This window comes from Mauremys mutica, chromosome 11, assembly GCF_020497125.1.
Source record: "Mauremys mutica isolate MM-2020 ecotype Southern chromosome 11, ASM2049712v1, whole genome shotgun sequence".
In the NCBI taxonomy this organism is placed as follows: domain Eukaryota; kingdom Metazoa; phylum Chordata; order Testudines; family Geoemydidae; genus Mauremys; species Mauremys mutica.
This window is the reverse complement of record NC_059082.1, coordinates 22,683,163-22,708,470: the sequence shown is the minus strand read 5'-3', so window position 1 is coordinate 22,708,470 and position 25,308 is coordinate 22,683,163. Positions and strand designations below refer to the sequence as shown.

General features: G+C 44.3%; 1 protein-coding gene across 2 annotated transcripts in view; it reads left to right on the top strand.

Annotated features, from left to right (window-relative positions):
* The first annotated feature begins 516 nt into the window (after positions 1-516).
* Positions 517-25,308, top strand: part of GNB5 (G protein subunit beta 5) — a 28,063-nt gene continuing 3,271 nt past the window's right edge. The window contains exons 1-9 of one of the 2 annotated variants that reach the window (XM_044980922.1): positions 517-854; positions 6,071-6,207; positions 9,541-9,582; positions 10,500-10,576; positions 11,794-11,926; positions 15,706-15,849; positions 21,051-21,142; positions 21,267-21,315; positions 24,429-24,525. In XM_044980922.1, the coding sequence (XP_044836857.1) occupies positions 743-854; positions 6,071-6,207; positions 9,541-9,582; positions 10,500-10,576; positions 11,794-11,926; positions 15,706-15,849; positions 21,051-21,142; positions 21,267-21,315; positions 24,429-24,525 (883 nt within the window). In that variant the 5' untranslated portion in view covers positions 517-742. Of the gene's footprint in view, positions 855-1,269; positions 1,410-6,070; positions 6,208-9,540; positions 9,583-10,499; positions 10,577-11,793; positions 11,927-15,705; positions 15,850-21,050; positions 21,143-21,266; positions 21,316-24,428; positions 24,526-25,308 lie in introns of those variants that run through there. The other variant, XM_044980924.1, reaches the window with a different exon arrangement.

The following is a 25,308-nucleotide window of genomic DNA, read 5'->3' as shown; positions in this document are numbered from 1 at the left end:
CCAAACACTTCAGAGAGAAAGGGTAGGTATTATTATCCCCATTCCACTGAGACACGGAGATTGGGATGGAAATTTTCACTGCTGCCTACGAGCTCTGGCTTCCTAGGTGGTCAAATCCCCTGTTCAGCTTTGAAAATCTCAGCCCCGGTCTCCAAAGGGCATGGCGGTGCAGGAGGCCTAGAGGTCGGTGGGAGGGACCCTCGACTGCCAGGCCTGGTAACTTGACTACGGGTCCTGGTTTTGAAGCAAAGCCTCTGCATTTTAAAATCTCGCTGCGATGAGGATCAACTTGTGCCTTGAATCGTGCAACTTTCACGAGTTTCTGCACAATCTGGGAAAGCCACTTTGCACAAGCAGCCGGTGCTGCGATGAAATCCGGGGGCTCAGATGCAGCCTGGAATGAAACGGCAACTATTTCCTGGTGCCCGTATCTGAGAGCCCGCAGTGCTGGTCTCACGCAGTTCTTGCCGAGGCGAGGAGCAGCCAGCCCGGAGCCCAGGTGTCAGCACCGGGCTGCTCGCGGCGCACGGTGCTGGGCCGGCAGGTGCTGGCTGCACACAGCGGCACGAGCCGCCCGCCTGGCCTTGAACGTCAGCGTGCGAGGGGGGCGGGGGGAGCCCAGTGCGGTTCCCAGGCTCAGTTGCTCAGGCGGCGGGAGCTGCGGCAGCATCCCTGGAAGCCGGGCCCTCAAACCCCTCCTCCCCGCCCCTCTCTCTCTCTCCCTGCTTCCTGCCGTGCAAAGATGGCAACCGAGGGGCTGCACGAGAACGAGACCCTGGCGTCCCTGAAGAGCGAGGCGGAGAGCCTGAAGGGCCGGCTGGAGGAGGAGCGGGCCAAGCTGCACGATGTGGAGCGTGAGTCTGGGGAGGGGCACGGCCCGGACTGCAGCGCAGCCCCCCTCTCCGGGGGGCACGGGCTGCAGGGGGGCGGCGCGGGCATCCCGGGGCGCGGTCGGGCCGAGCGGCGCCCCCAGCGCGGGGCAGGTGCTGGATCCCGGGTTCCAGCCGTCCGGGCCCGCGCGCGCACAATGGGCAAGCGGCGCGAGCGCCCTTTGCACCCCGTTACCCTGCTGAGCGCTGGGCCTGAGCCATTCCCCGAGCGCCTCTCGTGCGCTGTGCCGGGGGAGGGGAGCGGCGGCTGCTGCGGCGGCGGCTGCTGCTGCTCAGTGCGTGCTGTGATTCAGTAGCATCCCTGGGTCTGACGCTCACGTTGGTCACGGTTGGTGGCGGCAGCAGCCGGAGTGAAATCCTGGCCTTGGAGTCGTGGGGAGGTTTCCACTGAGCCGGCATTTCATCCCTGCGGCGTGGCTCCAAAGGGGGCCATTGCCGCGTTCAAAAACCCCAAACCTGCCCTAGCTCTGATCTAAAACTTCCCAGCAATTCAGGTGTCAAGTCATCGACATTAATCCGGTGCGTAAGCAAGCTCCCTAGTCACTGCAATACAAATACATGATCATGCATAATTTTACACCACCCTCGCCTTTTACTCTGGTTAATACAAAATAATTTAACCTTGTTAACCTGAAATCCCTGAGATGCAAGACACTATTATTAGTTATTATTAATAGTAATATTATTTATTATGTACTTTTCTTATTATAGGTATAAATTGCAACATTTTTCTTGTACTATAGGGGTGATTTTGCCAGTAACTTTTGTGGGCTTATTACAACTTTGTTCCTCCTGTCTTTGTTTTTGAAGTCTGTGTTGAAAGGGGATACAAACCAATATCTAGTGATTTATGCAATCACTGTTTGTTACTCCAGGGGAATGGCAGGAGTGAGTATATGTAAAATTCAGATTTAAAAAAAAATACACCTGCTACTTTTCTGTGGTAAATGAGTCATTTTCTTGCCTAAATTTGATTATCATAGGTTTTGTCAATGTCCTTTTAACAGGAATCCTTGAATGGAGATGGCCTCCTTACAGAAACATTACCATAAATCAATAGTCTTGCAGTATAATTTCTACAGTATGAGCAATGAGGCCTCAATTCAGCAAAACATGCTTATAATCATCTCTATTTAACAAAGCATATGCTTAACTTTAACTGTACATACTCTAATTGTAGGTCTCATGATGTTTGTGGAATACTCTCCACATGTTTTCATTTACTTCATAGATCTGTAAATAAATGTTTTCCCAAATTTTGTTTTATTAAGGCTGCATATTTGCCCAGGGTTTGACTTCCATGACAAAATGTGTGACTTTTAACATTTTTCCCCTTTAAAAGTAATTTTTTTTCACTCTAGTGTGCCCACTACTGAGCAAAACTCCTCCATTATTTTTATAGATTTAGTTCTGTGTTGAGGCTTTTGGTCTCTCTGTGCTTTAAAACTATTTCCAACAGCTATTTCTATTGGGGAAATAAATTAAATAACTTCCTTTTTTGAAATGTAAGATAATGACTGTCACTTCTTGCCATGACAAAATCATAATTTTTTCCCATTTTCCCCCAAGACAAACTGCCTGCCTTAATAGCGTTTCCCTTCTTTGTTCAATTATATTTTGAACTGTAGCTCTGTGGAAAAAATGTGACTAGACATCTGAAGTCCTACCCTTTGATTTGATTTGCTGTCTGGAGAACTCTCAGGGTTAATTACACCAATTAAAAGTTCAGATTGAAAATATAAACAATTATTTTGTCTATTTGATTCATAGATTTCAAGGCCAGCAGGGACTGTTATAATCATCTAATCTGACATGTCCCCTTTCCTCCCCCTACCCCTTCTCCCCTGCATAACAGGTCAAAGAACTTTACTCAATAATTTCTGCATCAAGTCCCAAAACTTCTGTTTAACTATAGCATACCTTATAGAAAGATATCCAGTCATATTTGGAATTTTATGGGCCCAATCCTTTACCTTTACTCACACAAGCTACCTCTTGGGAATAGTCCTGGTCAGTGCAGTGGAGCTCCTCGCTTGAGTAAGGGTTGCAAGGTCAGGTCCATAGTTTGCAATAGTGTTTTTACAAATATTATAAATATTTCAGAATTGTTATATTCCTATGAAGTCTGTAGGGATCAGAGTGCTAAGAGAGTTATTTATACTAAAATAGCCAGTGTTGCCGAATTTATGTTGCATTAACAGAAAGGAAACATGTAGGCTATTGGCAGTAAAAAGATTTGTTTTATTTGATAAGTTCTGGACACAAGAATTTCAGCCTAGTCTTCCAGTTGCCGTAACAATCTCCAGTATTTGTATTTTGATTGTATTATTTCAGGATCTCAGTAGATCATTTGATTGGCTTCTCTTGATGGGGGTAGAGGGGGAGGGGATGTAGTTTTTCAATGGGTTTAGCTGATACTTTTTGGAAAGGCTACATTGCTTCTAGCCCCTCCTGAAGATCGTTTTGTAATGGACGAATTGTCAGGAATAATGGGCAGCGATTTCGTTCCCTTGCTGTGTGAGGGTTAGTGTCTTATAGGGCAGTGTTTGTAGCTAAGAGCATTATTTCAGTTTCTGGCACAGTCTGCAAGGCTGATGTGTTTTGAAAGATGATTACTGAACAGCCAATCCATTAGAAATCAATTTCAGACTTAGAGAGGCAGAAATTGCTCAGCTGATTGTAAGCTAAAGAGCCATCTTTGTAGGGTACCGATGCCCATCCTTTCCTAGCTCGCATGCCTTCCCATCACTGCTTAACACAGGACAAAGATTTTAGCTGTGAGTTTTGTGATGTAGGGATCTGTTGACATTAATATAATTGCAATTTAGGGTCTGTTACCCACAACTTTCATCGATGGCGATTACAGCTACCCAGGGCAATCACTTATCACGATAGGGATTCAACTCAGAGCTCCAGCTCCAAATCACTTGAGCTAAAAGAGGAAAGGCCAGATACAAAATTGCACTGAAGTCAATGGGAGTCTTTCCACTGATTCCAGTGTGTTTGGATCAGGCGCTGTCTCTTCTAGCTGATCACAGTGGCTGATATGGGCAACCCACTGGCAACTGACACACACTGAGCACTGGATCACTTCAGCGTGTCTCTGGGTCAGGCCCTTTTTGGTCTCCAGGCCTCGGGCACAAGGCCGTTTTACAGCACACCACCTCCTAGGACTCCTACTCCAGCCTCTGGCTCAAGTAGCAGCCCCATTCCTCCATGCTCCTCCTTGTCAGGTGTTTTAAAGGTGGTAGAGCCACTAGATCAGGGGTGGGCAAACTACGGGCCACATCCTGCCCGCCCGCCGTTTTAATCCGGCCCTCAAGCTCCCACTGGGGGAGCAGGGTCTGGAGCTTGTCCCGTTCTGGCGCTCCAGTTGGGGGCCACTCCGCGTGGCTCCTGGAAGCAGCAGCATGTCCCGTCTCTGGGTCCTATGCATAGGGGCAGCCAGGGGGTTCTGCGCCGCACACTGCCCCACCCCAAATGTGGCCCCCGCGGCTCCCATTGGCCAATGGGAGCTTCACGGGCAGCGCCTGCGAATGGGGCAGTGCGCAGCAGAGCTGCCTAGCTGCGACTCAGCGTAGGAGCCATAGCAGAGACATGCTGCTGCTTCTGGGAGCCACTTCAGGTAAGCGTCATCCAGAGCCTGCACCTCTGAGCCCCAGCCCCCTGCACCCCAACCCCTTCCCCCAGTCCTGATCCTCTTCCTGCCCGCTGAACCCCTTGGTCCCAGCCCAGAGCACCCTCCAGCACCCCAACCCCTTCATCCTCAACACCACCCTAGATCCCGCACCCCCCAGCTGGAGCCCTCACCCCCTTCCGCACTCCAACCCCAATTTGGTGAGCATTCATGGCCAGCCAGACAATTTCCATACCCAGATGTGGCCCTCAGGTTGGGCCAAAAAGTTTGCCCACCCCTGCACTAGATCCACATAAATACAGATACAATGTCTCCTCCTGTTACTCTGGTTACGTGGGGCCAGCACAGAGTCCTGTTGCTCCTGTGTGAAAAGAGACAGCATGTTCCTGCTGAGCCCTTAGTAGAATGAACATCACTGGTCAGAAACAAATTAGTGTTCTCAGCTGATGCCTCTCCCCCTCCTCCCCCCCCCCCACAGCCTCAGCATGAGGCTTCAGGGGTGCAAGATAGCTTTGAACTGTGCCAGTTGCCGTGGGGTGGGTTTCACACTGAGGTACCTTTGCACGTTCATTTTTACAGCCATGTCTTGTTGGATATCTAAGATTATTTATAGAAACAGCAGATGGAAACTCTGCTGAGAAATAACTTAAAACATTGTGAGAACTCCAGCTGGAGGATTTTACTTAGGATTCTCCACAATGAATGGAAACTGTTTCACAGAATCATATGTTTTTAGAAATAAACACTTGCTATTATTCAAACACCAATCAAGTGAAGTGCAAAGGCTTTGTTATGCTGATGCGGGTTAATGTCGTAAGATACGATGCTGTCACAAAAACTGCTCAGCCACTCAGCATAATGCCTGCGGTTGGCACATAGACTTCCCAAGGCTTCCAGTGGAGATCAAACCTCTGAACTGACTGAAGTGCAGTACCTATAGCACCTTGAGGTCAGAGCTGCCACGTTAAAGTGCCCTCACGTTGCTGGTACTGAAATTATTTAAAAAACAAACAAACAAACAAAAATTTTTTATAACACTAAAAGCACTTTCTGAGCATTTTAGAACCACAACAATAATTTGAGACAAAATATTGCCCTAAAAAGTGAGATCTCCAAAATCTTATGACGTGTATAATTTTTCAAACTTTTTTAAAAATTCTGAACAAATGTAAAAAAGTCCTAAATAATGCAGATGAATTTTTGTAAAATAAACACCCACATACAACCCTCTCCCCCCAAACAAACAAAACCTGGTATGGCAGATGTTTTGATTCGATGGCATCCTCTAAGGTCTCGTCTATTTCTAATTGCTGTGCTTCAGTGAAGAATACTATACATGTGGTGGTTAGATGTGCTTCAAGTGAACTTCGAGCCTGATCTTGCACTCACTCAGCTGACTAACTACTCACCTGAATAGACTCATTGTGCTACCTGGAATTACTCATGTGGGTAAAGTCACTCATGGGTATTAAATGTTTGCAGGCCTAGGGCTTTAATATGGAGCAAACATTTGGTGATTCTCTTTATGGTTAATTCTCCACAGTTCATCAGGTGGCGGAACGTGTGGAAGCCCTAGGTCAGTTTGTGATGAAGACCAGGAGAACTCTGAAAGGCCATGGTAATAAAGTCCTCTGCATGGACTGGTGCAAAGATAAAAGACGAATTGTGAGCTCTTCCCAGGTGAGGAAATGTGTAGGTGCTATTCAAAGTCAGTAATAGCCAGGCACAATTCAGAGAGCTACACTAGGTAATGTTAACTGGAAATGAAATCTGAGTTTAGTCTAAATGCTTTCATGATGCCTAAAGGATTCTTTTAGCAACATATTTGTTCAGAGAACACAAACCAGACTACTGAATAAAGAATATAATTCTGGTAAGCATCACCACACCTATTGGAGGTGAGACCTTAAAGACCTCTCATCTATTTTTCATACAGAATTTTTTCAGAGTATGTTAGCACATTACATATGCAGTATTACAGCAAGCTGGTTTGGGATCAGATGCATCGTATTCTCTCTGGACAGTCAGTATGCAGCACTTCACCCCATCATTTGAATTAACATATGAAGAGAAAGAATTGGGATGGAGAGATCGGAAAACATTCTTATTCTACTCGAAAGGTCTCAGTGTGATCTGTGAACGTGAAATCCTTTGTGTGGTCTGGAAGATGGATGTGGCCTTAAAAATAAACAACCTCACTCAGCCAGCTAGAACTATTACAAATATTTGGACATTTTGATAAACAGTCATTAAGTCTGTTTGAGATCAGTCTTATGTCACAAAGTTGTACAGGGGAATGGGGGAGGTATTGAGATAAAAACCTTTCACTTCTAGGTCACTGGTTCACATTCAGAATGGTAATGGCTGGAACTTGTTACATCGTACGACTGTTCATTGGCCTCTATGAAATGAGTTGCTGGTCTCAATCTACCGCCAACAGCAGGGGTCGGCAACCTTTCAGCAGTGGTGTGCTGAGTCTTCATGTATATACTAATTTAAGGCTTCGCGTGCCGGTAATACATTTTAATGTTTTTTAGAAGGTCTCTGTATAAGTCTATAATATATAACCAAACTACTGTTATATCCTGAGGTCCCTTTCAACCCTGATATTCTATGATTCTATGTAAAGTAAACAAGGTTTTCAAAATCGTTCAGAAGCTTTATTTAAAATTAAATTAAAATGCAGATCTTATTAATTTAGTGTGAGCCTTGCCCTTGATTTTCCTTGCTGAGTTTTCCAATGACTGGTGGCACCTATTTGGATACTTTAAGCTGCACACCAGCTTCTGAGTGATCAGTTGTTAACCGGCTGGAATCCCAGATCGGCAGCTGAGGTGAGTGGCGCTGGGGGCTGGTAGGGCTGAGCAGGGCTGGAAGCCTGGACCCTGTCTGTCAGGGGGGCTGTACTGGAACTCCAACCGGAAGCAAGGTGAGTGGGGCTGCAGCGGGGACCCCGGCTGGCAAGGGGCCAGCAGCCGGAACCCCAGAGCGGGGGCTGAGCAGGTCAGCCCGTCCCTGCTTTGGGGTTTCAGCTGCTGGCTCCTGCCAGCCGGGGTCTCAGCCCACTGCCAGCCTGGGATTCCTTCCCCCAGGCCAGCAGCGGGTGCTGAGAGGAACCGGCAGTGGGACCCCGCCTGGCAAGGGACCAGCAGTGGGAACCCCAGAATGGCAGCGGGCTGAGCCGCTCTAGGTTTCTGCCGCTGGCTCCTGCCAGCCTGTGGTTCCTTCCCCCAGGCCAGCAGCGGGCGCTGAGTGGGACCTCAGCTGGCAAGGGGCCAGCAGCAGGAACCCCAGAATGGCGGAAGCAATCTGAGCGGCTCAGCCCGCCCGCGCTCTGGGGTTTCGGCCGCCAGCTCCTGCCAGCCGGGGTCACAGCCCGCTGCCAGCCTGAGGTTCCTTCCCCCAGGCCAGCAGCGGGCGCTGAGAGGGACCGGCGGTGGGACCCCGGCTGGCAAGGGTCTAGCAGAGGGAACACCAGAGCAGTGGTGGGCTGAGCGGCTCAGCCTGCCCCGTGTGCCAACAAAAATCAGCTTGTGTGCCACAGGTTGCCGACCCCTGGCCTACAGGCTAGAATAGGATATCTGCATCACAAACCACCATGGGTTACTGCTGTCTGGCACCATTCTTGGAGGTCTCAGCCAGGAGACCAAAGATTGAACATTTAGTAAGCTATTTTTTGAAGTGAAAGTATGAGTGTATAGGTATGAAAGCAAAAAAGAGAGGCTTTATTCCACCTTAAAATATGTGTCCTGAAAAAAAACACACCCGGTGATTCTGTGAACCAGTCTGGGGGTTCAGGTATTAGCACTGCAGACACGTTGAGGTCTGTTTTCTCTTTGATGGCACTTAGATCATTTCATTTTGCATTTTTTTTTAAACTTCTATTTTAAGAAATTAATGAGCCCAGGGACAATAACAATAGCTAGTTGCAAACAAACAATTCATTCTTCCCAGACTGCAATGTTAAAGGATATTATGCCAGCCAAAGGTAATTGGCATCAACACACAAACAAGGTGATTATGCAGCACACTATTGGTTGCATGTTCGTTCTTGTCAGGTTGCTTAAGTGGGCAACTAAAGGTTAAATAAGAGTAGTAGAAAAAAGGGGAGCAGAGAAAGGGTGGAATGGGAAAGGAAGATAAATAGAGTGATCTGAAGAGGAGGTGTAACTGAGAAGATAATTATGAGCTAGGATAAGTTCATTTATAGGAGAAAAGAAGGAGAATAAAAATTCATCCTGGTGGTTGTTTCTTGAGAAGATGATCTCCATGATAAGTGTTGAAGACAGCTCCTTCCTTTCTTTTAAAGGCTACATCTACCCTGTGAGCTAGTGCCTGATTCCCGTACTCGCATACTCATGCTAGTGCTCAGCGAGCTAGCGTGATTATAAGTAGCCGTGTAGCCATGGCAGCATGGGTTGGGGCAGTGGAGACATGGCTGAGCTGTGTCAAGTACATACTCACCAGTTTCAGGCAGGTGTGTACTGGGAATGGGTAAGCCATGCCACTGCTACCACTGCCTGTGCTACTGCGTTTACACTGCTATTTATCCTCACGCGAGCACTCACTGAGCTAGTGCAAGTTGGTGTCTAACCCCTAGCTCATAGTGTAGACATAGCCAGAGATGGAGGGTCTTGCTCTCTCTGAGGGCTAAGGAAAGGTCTTTTAAAGAGAGTCGTAAGTGCTAAGACTGATTTTCCAGCGGCACACTGGAGCAAAGGGTATCTGTCTCCACATAGGCCTTTTAGATTCCATTTGGCCATCAGTGTGAGGTGGATTGTGCAGTGTCATTTTGCATTTACAGAAATAACTAGCCTAATTATGCGGTGTCTCTGATTCATAGCACACTTCACTGTTGCTAATAGCAGTGTTGGAAAGGTGGTGTGTGTTTCCTGGGGAAATGGCATGTGGGACAGAAGTTAACAGCAGTGCTTTGCCCAGATCTCTGAAATACGGGAGTGAACGTACACTTTGAAGCCCCTAATTCCTCTCTCCATTGTGTGTTGAATTTAGGATGGAAAGGTGATAGTGTGGGATTCCTTCACTACCAACAAGGTAAGTGGACTTCTGCAGTTTCTGTATATAAAGCCAAATATGGCTGCCCTGCACGGATGTGCTAGAGATAGAAGTGGAAGCCCTTCTCTCTCTCTAGCTTCTTCAGGTGCACCAGAGCTCCCGGCACCACTGCCTGGGCACTAAGTGCATGGCAGTGTAAGCTTCCCACATGCTGCTCTCCAGCTGGAGTGTGAGCATGTCATCATTCTGGGCACTGGCCTGTGCAGAGCAGGGCTGGCGACGTGCAGACTACACCTATAGAATATCTGTAGTGAGTGCCATGAATAAGCACGTGCCCTGGCATAGTTTGACCCCTTGTGTTTTCTCCTGGCTTCTTTAGCCATAATGTCCCCAGATGTTCCTGCATGAGCGATGCTGCTCCCTCCCAGTGTGGCTCAGGTCTGCATAGCCTTAGCAGAAGCTATAGCTAATAAAGAGTGTCATTGGCATTCGAAAAACAGGCCGGTGCAACATACCTTTGAACAAATGCTGCACTGACCATACAAAATGTGGAGAGTTCTAAAGTGGCCCTTGCAGGTGCCCAGCATCTTACACAATTGTCCTGGAGTAATTCACAGCCAGTCACTTTGTGCTGGGAAATAAGGCTAGAGGTACCAAGAAATGCATGACTTGGCAACTGTGGCTTGATTCTCATCCTCATACATTCTCTTGCTTTCACAATTAAGGTTGATCATGAATTACAGCTTGATTCTCCACTGTTCAGGTATAGGAGCAAAAATCTGTTAAAAAATGGGTATGGTTTCTGATCTGTCGTCTATTTTCATGAAATACAGTGAGGGGTCATGACAGCATTTGAGCCATTTCGGCCTCTGTAAGGTTATGTTAACACCAATTAGTGACATGATAATATACTCAGAAGTTGATTCTTGAGATGTAAGGAGAATATTATGTTTCAGGAACATGCAGTGACTATGCCATGTACCTGGGTGATGGCATGTGCATATGCCCCATCTGGATGTGCCATTGCTTGTGGGTAAGTAAAAGCTCTTGCAACTTCTTAAACTAGAGGAGCTATGACCTTGTGTCCCAAGTAAATGTAAGTTATGGAGCTGGGGGAATATTTTAAAATGTTGGCTCTTCCCTTCCCCTCTCCTCCCACCCTTTCTTCAAGAATGCTTTAGAATTTGGAATCCTAGGGAAAAGACTTGATATTTAGTAGTTTTAGCAGGAAAAAGCAACTATCCAACTTAATCAGATGAGTATTATTTAAAAAAAAATCTTTATATGTGGCCATCTTTACCCATCACTGGAATTGATTGACAGCTTAACAAATACTGACCGTGATATCATTTGGATGCTATAAGCCAGTGGTTCCCAAACTTGTTCCGCCGCTTGTGCAGGGAAAGTGCCTGGTGGGCCGAGCCGGTTTGCGTACCTGCCACGTCCGCAGGTTTGGACGATCACGGCTCCCAGTGGCCGCGGTTTGCTGCTCCAGGCCAGTGGGAGCTGATCCAATATGCAGTATGGTGTCAAAGGGAGTTTCACAGTATGTGCAGATAAAGGGCATGTAGGGCCTTAAGACTGTATTAAGTTATGTGCAAATTTAGTACACACAGAAATTGAACTGCTGCTTTTTGTCATCTCATCATTAGATCATGGAACCTCAAATGTTAAATACTTTGTTCCAAAGAACCCTTTTTCAGCAACGCAGTCATTATTTCTGCTGCCTATTTTCAAGTTATTTTGAAAGTATTATCTTTAAGCCATCAGTTGCTATATGTCTTTTTCCATAGAAGATGTGCCAAATTCAGTACGTTGGATAAATGGTAACATCATGAGAGTAATACTAAAAATGTAATTCAATAGAAAAATGGCAATTTGACTTTATTCAAAAGATTAGCTGCAAGGTTACTACTGGATCACTTGTCAATAAATGTTGGATGGACTGTGGTTCAGTAAAAAGCAGTTTATTAATTAAATGCATGTAATAAATACTAGGGACTAGGTCCTCAGTCCCACTTCCAGCTGTTCAAGCAGTACAAAATAGCCATACATTTGCCATAAAGAAGCAGCTGGGGATTCCCTTAGCATATGGGAATCCCAGGTGGTGTAATGGAATGGAAATCTACATTTGTAAGGATTTGGTGTTGCAGAATTTTTAGTATATTTCACCCTTACCTTTGTTTCTCATCCCACTTTTTCTTGTCATTAATGTTTTCTCTCTCTTTTTTTTTTAATTCTTAACTCTAGTGGCCTGGATAATAAGTGTTCTGTGTATCCACTGACATTTGATAAAAATGAAAATATGGCTGCAAAGAAGAAATCTGTTGCAATGCACACAAACTACCTGTCTGCCTGCAGCTTCACTAACTCAGACATGCAGGTAAACACATTCAGGTTCCGCATATAATACAAAACCATGAGCTGGATTTATACTTGCTGATGCAGGGAGATGCAAAGTACTCTTCCTTGCACCAGAATACCAGTGGGATATTCACATTCTGTGCAAGGCAGTGGTTCCTGCTAAAAAGGACAGCGTCCGTCTCTGCTGGAAGCTCCATAAAAGCTCTTGCTCACAGAGGCTGTAAGTAAGGATGTGCTAATTCAGATTTTATATATTTATCAGATTATATGTATCTGGTGAGCTGAAACACAGAGACACCAAGTAACTTGCCAAAGATCTCACAGGTATCCTATGGCAGAGTGGGGAATAAAACACGTCTTCTGAATGCCAATCTGGCGCCTTAGTCAAAAGACCATCCTTCCTATTTAATAAATAAATAAACCCCAGCTCCTGCAAGATCATGAGAGTATGTGGGCTGAAAGAATCCAAGATAATCGTCTATCCCATTCTGGTTTTAGAGTTTAATTGATGTTATGCTTCTTATATACTGTTGTAGCAAAATAAATGGGAAGAGAGGGTATTTTCATTGTTATGTAGGCTATGAAGTCTGGATAGAAAAGATACGCTTGTTTCCTTGGCTATTTACAGATATTTACAGCTCTTCCTAAGGAAATATCAGCTAGGATTGCTTCCATTTCAGGACATGAGCTATCCAAGAGTGAGCGGTTATTTGCCATTATGTGGTTTCAGTAATGAATCTGAGATGCTGATTCAAGTCTATTGCCATGGAAACAGAGGAAAGTCAAGGATCTACCCAGAGTGCTCTAGTGTACTTAATTGTGGCCTTACAATGCAGGAGTCCAGTATAATTCGGGCAGAGTAAACATGAAGTCTAAATTAGGTGGAATGTTGTTTGTGAAATACAAAAATAGTGTTTTGCTTTCCTGGTTATACCTGTGTGAACCAGGACTTCTTATTTTTGTAGGTTTTTAGTAGTCTCTTCATAATCAAGGAGTGAAAACAGCTGAGTTTTTCTTTTATGTTCATGTAGAGTACAATAGATATTATAGATAGATATAGATACAATAGATATTATTGTATTACTATTTATCATTTGTGTAGCACCAACCATGTCCGTAGGTGCTTTAGACAGACAGCTCTGGAGGAGCCCTGACCCGAAGAGCTTAGTCTAGCTATACAAAGATATTGAGTTGGGGATCAATAGGTGTTTGTTTTTGAGTGATATTTTGTAGTGCCGTTTAAAATATAGTGGTGAAAAGAAGAGAGAGACCAGTAAATTCAACCCAAGCTGGCCATATAGCTCTCCTTCGGGATGCTGGTTGTTGGGAAATAGTCTCCATTTCTGGTATAATGACCCTGGGATAAAATTACTTTTAAAACAATTAGGCTATGGTGTAAAATGTGCATAAACAGTGCCAGGCTTTTCTCAGTACTACTTTTTGGTTAAACATTAGTCATTTGGATGCACTGAGCAGCTCCTTTCCTCTTGGGACACATCTACAATGGACTTATTCCCACCCATGGAATAACCCCAAACATGACTGGAAGGCCTCATCCTGCCAGGAGCTGAGTACCTTATGTTAATAACAAGGAAAGCTGCTTATCACTTTGTGGGAGACACAGGAGCAGGCCCTCTCATGCAGCAATGTGAAAACCATGTTGTCCTGCTCCAAGCTAATGCACATACATTAGTAATTTCAGTACTTGGGGATCTCCAAGTATTTTACATGCAGAGGACAGACAGATGGTAGAAGAGTTGGGAATTGAACTCAAGTACTCCTGAATCACTGTCTATTCTTCAAACCACTAGAGATGCTCTCACCTGTTAATGACTATGAAGCATTTCTAGTCCATTCCAGAGAAAGCAAAAGTTTGGAGTCTTCTGTGAGCCCCAAAATATCCTAGCATTTCAGCCTTGGTTTCTGTATCGTTGTAGCTAACACATTTTTATTACTCAAAGGACAGGAATGAATGTGTTTTACCCAAAAGCCTGGTAAAATGCTGCATATTACCACAAGGTGGCAGATGAAGACACTTGATCCAGTGTTTCCAGATTTGCTGAAAGTCTGGAAGACTAAAACATGATAAGCAAAGTAGATCTTGCACTCCATGTTTTTGTATAAGAATAGTTTCAACTTGAGTTCATAACATTTCCAATCTAACCATGCTGCTTATAAAATACAATGAAGAGCTCTGTGTTTAAAAATGGATCACACCCTTAAAACTTCTGTCTGCCCCTCTCCCTACATATCCTTCTATGCTGCTCATTTGGCTATCAAAATGGGAAATGCTGATAATCTAGCAGCTGACAATCTCAACGTCTCATCCTGAAAGTGTAACTATTCCTCATAATACAAAAATGTATCATCCTAGATGCAAAAAATAATGAGATGATTTAGGATTCTATTCCAACCCTCAATCCCAAAATTTTAGCACATCTCCGCATGCAATGGGGAAAGCAGGACCCAAAACAGACTGTCCTGCAATTTTTACAAACCTCTAAGTGCCCCTGTATCTATTGAAGGGTAACCAAATCTGAGCTTTTGCCAGAAATAATTTATTTTTAACCCACGTGTAGCCCTGTAAGTGACTCTCTCTCTACTTGCATGATTCTTTTTCCCCTTGCAGTGTGATTCATTTTGGCTTCCAACCACAGCTGATTTCCCTAGCAATTGCTTTACTAAGCATTAAAAAAAATTGGGTATGATCTATGTTTCTTCCACTACTTGTCTAGGGAGAGCCACCTTAGCACTTAAGTTGTGAGCCTTGTGATTCCTTGTTTAGTATACAGGACTGAACCATCAGACAACATTTCAGCATACAAAATTTGTGATTGTGTAAGAGCTGCTGATGGCCACAGGGAAGTTTTGTACAACTGGGGGTCTTCATCAGAATGAGAGTAGCTGTTGGCAACATTTAGTCATTACATGTCCCAATCCAGTCACACATTAATGATTTAGGACGTGATGGACTTGCCAAACAATTGTTGGTCTAAGCTCATGTACACAAAAGATGCCTCATTCAAATTATCTGTAATTTACACGGATTTTGTTGACTCCAGACCTGGCTGTTTCAGGCAGTAGAATAAGAGGAGCTTAAAAAGTTTATTTAAATCCACCAACTCTTCAAATAACCCTTTTTGGATTCCAGTTTCATTAATGTGGACAGGGCAGACATACCGATCTGGGGCTAAGAACTTACGGGCTGAAATGGGAATACGAGCAGATCACAAGCTTGGATGCACTAGCTGGTGTCCCCGCAAACAACTGAGAACAGAATTAAGTTAATATTTACTGTGTCTATCACAATATTCTGTTCCCCACCCCACCACGTTCCTTTTGAGAAAACCATGCTGAGCTCCACATTGGTTTACTGACTCCAATCTATTGCACATTAAGTTCAGTAGAATCTCAGAGTTACAAACACCTTGGGAATGGAGGTTGTTCCTAACTCTGCACATAATATTATGGTTGTTCTTTCAAAAGTTCACAACTGAACATTGATTTAATACAGCTTTGAAACTTTACTATGCAGAAAAAAATTCTGCTTTTAACCATCTTAATTTACCTTGTCAAATCTTTTTCTAAACTTTCCCTTTATTTTTTTAGTTTGTTTAACACAGCACTGTACTGTATTTTGATCTCTGCTGCTGTGGTGTGTGGTTGACTGATCAGTTTGTAATTCTGAGGTTCTACTGTAAAATCCAGTTCATTGTGCGTGGGAGGCACAATGGTTTCTGAGTGAACCTGAGGCTTTTATGTCATGTTGTACTGTTGCCCTTTTCTCACCTACTGTAGATCCTGACCGCTAGTGGAGATGGAACGTGTGCCCTCTGGGATGTTGAGAGTGGGCAGCTTCTGCAGAGTTTTCATGGGCATGGGGCTGATGTTCTGTGCCTGGATCTGGCCCCTTCTGAAACAGGAAATACATTTGTGTCTGGGGTAAGTGGGATTTTTATTTTATAATATAAAACAAGGAATAAAGGAAGGGGAAAGGAAGGGTATGTAGGAAAAGGGGAGGTTTGGGATGTTGTGTAAAGGTGAGGGTGGGATATATGGGGAGAGACCATACAGAGCAACTAGTCCTGTCACTGCAAGCACACTTCTCAAGCTGGAGCAAATTAACACTTCTCCTGAAAGGTCAAACCCAAACCCCATCAGATTGACTGTAGCTCTGTAGCTAACGTACTTAGCAAATGCCACCCTACATTAAAATAATCCATCACATGATCAAAAGCTTCCCATGGGAAGGGGAAAGACCAAGAGTTAAAGCAGTAAAAGTTCATAGAGCGGAAGCTGGTATAGGCCTTCCAGAGATAGGATTCTCTTATGCTGCACATGGCTTTTCACACTTGCCTCCTTTTCTTCACCCTACTCGTTCCCTACTTGGATTCCTGTAGAGAGCTTGATCATCGGGGGTGCCAGAGCGCTGCTCAATTCACCTGGGTGAGGGGGTCGATGCAGATGCCATCTTTCTGATAACCCCCTCCCAGAAGCCTGGAGGTAGCTCGGGGACTGGTTTAGCATCAACACAAGTTAGATCATCCATAGGTATTACAGAGATGTGGGCCAGATCTTCACCCATCACTAAGTGCCCTTTGCCCTTCAGCAGCACTAACGGCACATTCAGCTACTTTAATTAGGCCATCAAGGATTTATACCACTTGCTCTCCCATCTCCTCAGCCTAGGGGAATATCAGAGAGGGGATGGCAGAAATGGGACAGAAGCACACAGAACTTCACCTGATCCTTGACTGGTTGCTAGGGGACTGCTCTGTCCAGTTGCACAACTGAGTTATGGTGGAGGCTGTTTTGACATCATGTCGGGCAGTATCAGGGAGGCATAAAGGTGTCTTAGGGATTGTCTTTACCCATTGCTTTAACTATGGACTTGTCTTCACTGCAAAGTTAACTTGAGTTATAACTTGAATGTTGTTCCTAACTCGAGTCCTGTTCTCACTCACAAACCCTTAACTCTAGTGTGATGGTGATTTCAACACAAGTTGGCTGGTCCTTCAGGGGGTACAGGCTACAGGTCAAATTAGTACAATTCATCAGCTGCTAACATGATCAGTCTGTAGTGTAGATGCAGGCTGGCTCCGTTTGAGTGCTGCTAGTCTTCCAGTGCCCATAAAGGACAGACAGGTTCTCTCTCACAATTCACTGAGAAAGAGCCATTAAGCTCACTGCAGTGCAGAGAACAACAATATATGACTCCAGAAATCTTCATGCCACACAAGTGTGTGTGCAGCCCCAGTGTGGACACAGCAGCTCAAATGCTATTTCACAGTGTGGCTGCTCTCATTTGAGCTAGCCTAACTCAAGTGGAGTAATTCAAGTGCTGGTAAATCAAGTTAACTCTGCAGTGAAGATGTTCCCTATATTAGTTTGACACTGGTATAGTTAAAGTGGTACAGCCCCCTAGTGTGGGTGCAATTATTTTGGTGTAAAGGTGCATATACCAGGATTGCTTTTTCCATAAATGTAAGGGATTAAGCTATGCCCATATCATCATGTTTACATGGGGGCAACTGCATGCGCAGGAAGGGTTGACCAGTTTTAACGATTGAGCTAAAAATAGTGTGTAGACCAGGCCTTAGAGTAACCTCTGTGTTTTCCTGTTGAACTGTGCCAAGTGTGCCCTCAGAGTTGAACCCTTGGTTTCAATACTCAACACCCTTTTAATTCCACTAAAAATGAATATCCTGCTCCGCATGGGGTAAATTTTACCCCTTTAAAGAACCTGTCTCCACACAGAGGAATCAGCGCAAGAACTGTGTATGTGAAGAGCCAGGTTGCACATTGTTCTTGCATCCCAAACTCCTGTAGATGTCAGTGAGAGTAGTGGACAGGCAAGGAACGCAGGGTTGGGCCCTGAATGTGAGTGGGTTTTGAAATCCAAAATGTTCCCTTTCCAATGTATTTCCTTCTCTGGGCAGAGCATTAATTATCTGGTGCTTTGGTACCAGAAGGAAAGTTCTTCCATTTAAATAATGACATCATAAGTGAAGAATTGTGATTTAATTTCACAAGGGATTTAAAAGAGAGAGGAATGGATCACGAGGAGACTGTTTATTTTAACCACCAATTATGTCTTCTTAAAAATAAATAATGCATATACACAGTCTGCTGAGGAGGAAGACACTGACTAAGCAGTAACCCATAGCAGGATGGGCCTATAATATGTTCACCACATGGTGACTATGGAAACCTGAACAGAAAGGAAGGCAGAGTGCTTCCTATGCCAAGTCTAGTTATTACCCTCTCTTCTCATGTTACTGTTTTCATAGTTCTTTAAATATGATTTCCCCCACCCCAAAAATCTGATTTTTTTTCTTATCACTGATTTGCAGATGTTTGTTTCTATTCTTATTTGTATCACAGTAGTGCCTAGAGACCCCACCTGAGATCAAGGCCTGATTATGCTAAGTTTGTACGCACCCGTAGTAAGAAATGGTCCCTGCCCTGACGAGCTTAGGCTATGCCTATACTACAAGCTAGGGGTGTGATTTCCAGCTGGCGTACGCAGTACTTCAAGTACAAACAATAGGACAGCCGCAGTAGCCTGGGTAGTGGCGGCACAGCTTAGCCATGCTGAGTATGTGCGTGGGTTTGTTCACTGCCTGGCTAAACAGGCACCACTGCCAGTGCTATCGTGGCTACATCACTATTTATACTCACACTAGCTGACATCGAGCTAGTGCTCACCAATAGCTTGTAGTGTAGATGTAGCCTAAGCAGGCAAGACTGACAAAAGCTGGGGGAGGAAACAGAGGCAAAGTGAAGTGACTTGCCCAAGGTCGTTACGCAGCAGGTCAGTGGCAAAGACAAGACTCCCAGGCCAGCGTCTTCTCCATGAGACCATTGTGGGCCTGACCCTGTGAGGTGTTGAATACCTCTTAGGAGTGGCTGGGTGATCTCAGTGGGAGTTGTGAGTATAGTTAACCCTTCCCAAGTCGTGCTCTGCACCTTGCAATAGCAGGCCCAGTTGGAAAATTCTTTACACTCTTTTTCTTGCGGATATGTTTAATACCAAACTAGCTATTAATCAAATGGCTTCAGAGCCATGGATGGAGCTATCCCTGGCTGAGATTATTGCAATTGTTTCATTTTCTAGTTAAGGTAATTTGAAGAATGCACCATAAAATATTAACTAAGTAGTAATTTTTTATATCAGACATGTTAAATGATGAAAGAGTCAGTGCAGGAGTTTAGTGGCATGGTGGGAATTGCACAATACAACTACGGAAACAACATTAGGGCAGCAGTGCAGGGCACCAGAAAGTGATTTTTAGTGTTTGAGGAGAAGGTGGCACTTGGCATGAACAGCCCTGGGCTATGGCTACTCAAGAGTTGATTTCCACCCTGCTGCTGCTGCACTGCATCTCCACCACTGGTAGCAACTGTAGGAGAGCTGGTAAGAAACAGCCACTAGAGATTCAAACATCATGTTGTGTATTCCTCTAATTTTGGCTGCCTCTATTTTTGGGCCTCTGCTATATAAACTGCTAGGGCTTGACTGTTTTGAGATACTGACCTTTTGCAGCTCCCATTGACTTCAGCTGGAGGTGTGGGGTGCTCAGCAGCTCAGAAAATTAGGCCCTAGTGCAGGGATGGGCAAACTTTTTGGCCCGGGGGTCACATCAGGGAATAGAAATTGTATGGCGAGCCATGAATGCTCATGAAATTAGGGTTCAGGTGCAGAAGGGGGTGTGGGCTCTGGGATGGGGCTGGGGATGAGGAGCTTGGGGTATAGGAAGGTGCTTTGGGCTGGGACTAAGGGGTTTGGAGGGCAGGAGGTGGATCAGGGCTGGGGCAGGGGGTTGGGGCATGGGGAGAGGCTCAGAGGTGCAGGCTCTGGGCAGCGCTTACCTCAAGTGGCTCCCGGAAGCAGTGTCATGTCCCTTCTCCCACTCCTACGCGAGGCACGGCCTGGAGGCTCTGCACGCTGCCCTGTCTGCAGGCACCGCCCCTGCAGCGCTTATTGGCTGTGGTTCCTGGCCAATGGGAGCTGCAGGAGCGGTGGCAGCGTGCAGAGTGGAGGCCCCTGGCTGCCCCTACATATAGAAGCCGGAGGGGGGCCATGCTGCTGCTTCCGGGAGCTGCGTGGCATGGCCCCCGACCCTGCTCCCTGGCTGGAGAGCCAAGCAAGCCCCAGACCCTAATCCCCAGTGGGAGCTCGAGGGCCGGATTAGAAGGGCTGGCGGGCCGGATCCGATCTGTGGGCTGTAGTTTGCCCACCCCTGCCTTAGTGCTTTCTAAAACTGCGTGCCCAAACTTAGAAGCCACTTCTGAAAATCTGGACCCAAGTGACTTGCCAAAGGCCACACAAAGAGTCGGCATTAGAGCCAAGATTAGAACTCAGGAGGATCCTGACTTTCAGCACTATGTTCAACCACCAGTGCTGTCCGTATAAGAAACAGGAAACCCACTTTCTTACCTGTTGTAACGCAGTGTAATTAGACAGTAAGTCTTGTGCTTCTTGTGATTATTAAACTAGTGTTCACAACAAGAGAACATTTCCTGGGGAAGAAAGGAAGGAAATGAATGGGACAAAGGATGAAAAAGATAAAGACAGAGTGGCTGAGTAGTTTAACTGAACGATTGTTTTGCCGCCTGTAATTCTCCAACAGCTCATTTTACATACTGCAGGGGAGTATTCTACCTATCTATCTAATCGTTATGTATTTATTACAGAAAGTTTCAGAAACAACTGCAAGGTTTTCTGTACAATCTCACTGCATGTATTTCTGCCAGACCCCTAGGGGTAAAGTTTCAGGGGGTCTCTGGCCCATCTTCTGTACTGCAACATTTACATGCATAACTGAATTGCAGGTGCAAATCTGAGTGCTGGTGCCTCCTTCTAATCAATTGCAGGTGCCAAACAGGCAGTAAGTGGTGCAGGTGCTCGGATTTGTTCCTGCAAATCTTTGTGTGCTCATAAAAAGGGGGAGCAAGTTTCAGGCTTTCTGAAAATATAGCCGCAGTGTCTGGAAGCAGCTTTGCTAAAGTGTTTCCTTTTAGGAAATGTGAGGTGCAGAGCTTAGTTGGGATTGAAAGGGGGTGTTTAAATCTTATGTGGGGTTGATTTCACCTGTGTGAATTGGTGTGTGTATAACGGGGGTAATTATTTCTCTCTTTAGGGGTGTGACAAGAAAGCAATGGTTTGGGACATGAGGTCTGGACAGTGTATCCAGTCATTTGAGACTCACGAATCCGATATCAATAGCGTCAGGTCAGTGCATTTCTGGCAGAATACTTTTACAACAGCGTAATATTAAGCTACGTGTTGATGTTATTTCTGAAAGCCTACTTCATTTGCCTAACACATTATTGTACTCTCTTTTCCCCCTGCACAGATACTACCCAAGTGGGGATGCTTTTGCCTCTGGCTCTGATGATGCCACAGTAAGTTCATTCAAGAACTTCATTTGGAAAAGATTTGTTAAGTCTCATATCATAAATCCCTACAAAGAATGGGCCAAATTCACAGCTGACATGAAGTGATTTTATTAGACCCAAGTTATTAATATGTAGATATAGGGAAGTGCTTGCAGAATTCCTAGCTGGCCTTTGGAAGGTTTTGGTTGGGACGATTTCTGTGTGAGATCTTCCAGCAGGGTCACTATGGGAGGCATACAAGGAGTTTCAAAAAGATTTTTAGGCAAATACTCAAACTCCCTCCATTAATCTGCCTGTAAAATTTGCAGTCACATCTGTTTACACAGCAAACTAAATTTGCATGTGCTGCTGTATGCTCCCCCGAGTTTTGTAGGCACATAAATAGTGTCCAGCTGAAAGTTTTCCCTTAAAACCTTCGACTGACTCTCTGCCATTTTAAATTGTGCTCCATTCTTGGGAACTGCTAGGAGGTCTAAACTCCTTCCCCTCTGTGGCTGCTCTAGGATCTGGCCCAGATCCTCTGGTGAGGCCAGATGATACAGAGCATAAGTCACAAGTGATTGTGCCAAAGGTAGCTTTAAGCTGCTGCTCTGTGTGGGCCAGTCTGTCAGCACTGTGTCGGTCTAATGTACTCTGGGCTGCAACAATCATGAAGGCACAAAAACACAAGCAATATTTAGCACTGCACCAGCCTACTTCTGGAGTATAGACTGTCCAACTTCCAAGTGTTCAGGTGGAGAATGATTGATGCTGTATCCATATGTGTGTTTGCACTTCACTCAAATGTATGTTCTCACTTCAGAGAGAAATTCTTAAAGAAACTAACTTCAGCTTTACCCTCTGAAAAGTGATGAACATACGACAGCCCCATCATGAGGTATCAGCAAAGACAGGATATGGGTTGGATATGAGTTTTTAAGCACCAACTCACAGTTCTCTATCCCTTGATGTAAAGGAGTAACTCCAGCAGCTAGTAGCATTAGTAGGCCGTCATCCTCTATTTAGTGGTTGATTCTGACTCTGAAAGTCTTCAGGTTAAGACTGGATGCTTTTGTGAAAGGTATGTTTTAGCCACACTCAAGTTAATAGGCTCAATACAGGAGAAACTGGATGAAATTCTATGGCCTCCATTATGCAGAAGGTCAGACTAGATGATTTAATGGTTCCTTCTGACCTTCATATCTATGAATAAGACCCTAGAAAAGGACATGGCACATTAAGTCAGCATGTTACATACAATATACTATTATCCCGTAAGGATCCAACATGATCCTCATCTGCAGTCAATGGGTCTCCATATGGGTACAAAAGAATCCGAATCTGGGCTGAAATTTGTCAGACTTCAAAGGGGGATCTTCAGAAGGAATTTGGAGATATTTTCTGTTTGCTCAAGCATTGCCTTTAAACTTGGGTGGGCCGCAAAGTCCTACTGAAGTACTCGGACAATGTAACAAATTTTGGGCCTAATCCAAAGCTGATTTAATTCAATGGAAACATTCCTATTTACTTCAATGGGTTTGGGATCAGACATTTTGTGTGCTTTCTGGAGAAAGTGCATGCTGTTTTTAGAAGCCAAAAGCCTCTGTTATAAATGAATACATCTAGCTGAGAGTACAGTGTATGTTAGCAAAGAGGGGTATCATACAGTAAGCATCTACGTTGTGGAGGCAAGGAAATGGAGAATTCTCCATCACTAAAACTCATATGAGAACACACTAATTTTTCAAAAGTGCCACAAACTATGGCAACTGTGCTATTAGTTAAAAAGCAAAACCGATCTAATCAATTGTGTGTGAATTCCTCCAAACTAAATAGAAGAATGGAAAATTCCATCTTCATACTTTGGGGGATGGAGGTTGGTCAGTTCCTCTGACTACTGGGTGGTTGGTTTTTGTTTTTTTTTAATTACAAATAGCAAATTGCTGCTTTACATTGAGAATGTTGAGAGCAGCACTGTAAGACTTCTGTCACCCAAAAAGAATGCCTGGGGATGCTGTGGAACTGAGTAGCCTGACTGATTGATGGGCTGTCAAAAATGTATGTTGATATAAGCTTTTTCTCACCTGGAGTGAACTGACCCATTTGTCAGAATTTTCTGACAGAATTATTCATTAGCTCATAGCGCCAGGAAATGCTGACGTCAAATACCTGGCAGTTTATAACAGGTCTGTGAATAATATAGTCTCTGCTTTATGCACAGACTTGAATATCAGCCACTTTTCATTAGTAAGACTTAATATTAACAACCCCAGCTAGCCAGTGTTTGCTTAGACTTAACTTACTGAGGCAGGTTAGTTGAAATACAGTTTCAAAAGCACACATGATTTCAGGGCTGAGTAATTGCTGTTCTCCGGGCTGCTGAAACTTTTGGTCTGAATATAGAAGTTTCCATATTAAACAAGTTAAAACATATTGGCAAATAATAGAGTAATGGGCATGTGAAGCCAAAGGCTGTAGGGCTGAATGGAAATTTTTCAGCAAAAGGTGTGTGCTTTTTTGGTTGGAAAATGCTGATTCTTCTAAATCAAAACCAAAATGTTGTGTGGAAATGTATTGATTGTGGTTCAACTTTCGTTGGGAAGCTTTCTCGGGTCTAGGATGGAATTTTCTGGAATTGTGAACATTGTTTTTTGTCCTGATGCAGAATGAAAACAAATTCTGAAAGCCTCCATTTTTGTGTGAAATGGAATTCTTGTTTTCTGGCCAGCCCTAAAAAGCTGTACCCACCCTCCGATTGTAAACCCACAGTGCCCTCCTGCTTCATTGTGTAAGAGCTGTATGTGTATACTCTGAATTCAGGAACACACAGTTCCTCCCTATGTCAGCATAGAGAGATGATTTGAGGAATGGCCAGCTGATCACTCAGTTTAGGACAGTCAGCCTTAGGGCATTTAGATCACAATTAGGATCCAGATGTCTAAACAGCCTGTGTAGTGGCTGGTCCCAGGTACTCTTATAGTCCATGGGCAGAAGAGCAGAAGCTGCACAGCCATTCCACATCATGCCCACAGGGTTGGAATTCCTGTCCCCTTCCTCCTCATGCTTTGCACAGGGTGAGGGGGCAGCAATTGGGTCTAGTCCTTAGTGTTGAACAGATGTTGTTTTTGCTTTAATTCTAGTGTCGTTTATATGACCTTCGTGCAGATAGAGAAGTAGCAATTTATTCCAAAGAGAGCATCATTTTTGGAGCGTCTAGCGTGGATTTCTCTCTCAGTGGTGAGATTTGAATTTTGGGGGATATGTAGTTTTTTGCTGCGGGGAGGCATTTAGACTGGGATGCAGCTGAGGTTGTAATGTAATACTTTTTCAGTTTAAATTGAGAACATTTGTTATTACAAACAAGAGCTAAATTAAATATGGAAAGAAATTTTCCATCCATTAAAATATCTTCTTCCTTTGTAAAAGATTTTTTTATTAAGTAATGTAATTGGTTATTTTTTAATTTTATCAACAAATAATATGTGGCTATGGGGTAAAATCCTGGCCCTATTGAAGTCAATGGGAATTTTGCCATTATAACTTCAGTGGGGCCAGGATTTCACCCAGCATGTTTAAATCCACCTCACATGCAACTAGAAATAGAATATTGGTCAATTTTTGTATTTAGGGTACATCTATAAATAGTTCATGAAAGGTTAATAAATGATATAGATGTTATAAGCATGTTACAGACCTGAGTAGTAAATGATATAGGTGCTTATAAGCACATGAGTAGAAGTTGCTGTAGGTGATTATATAAGCCACAATTGTGAGCAAGATAAGGAACTGTTGGACTCTATAACAAGCTATAATAATCACTTGGTAACCTTTTATAAACAATTTTATAAACATACCCAGAATATCATCAGAATATTTTTGTCAGATATTAATTATTAAAGTGTTCTATTTGCCTTCAGTCTATATCCCTCTTTTGAATTAATCTCTCATCTGTAACCGTTGAAAGATATTGCATGTTTTTAATAAGTGCAATCATGGAATTTTTAATACTCTTTTAAAAAA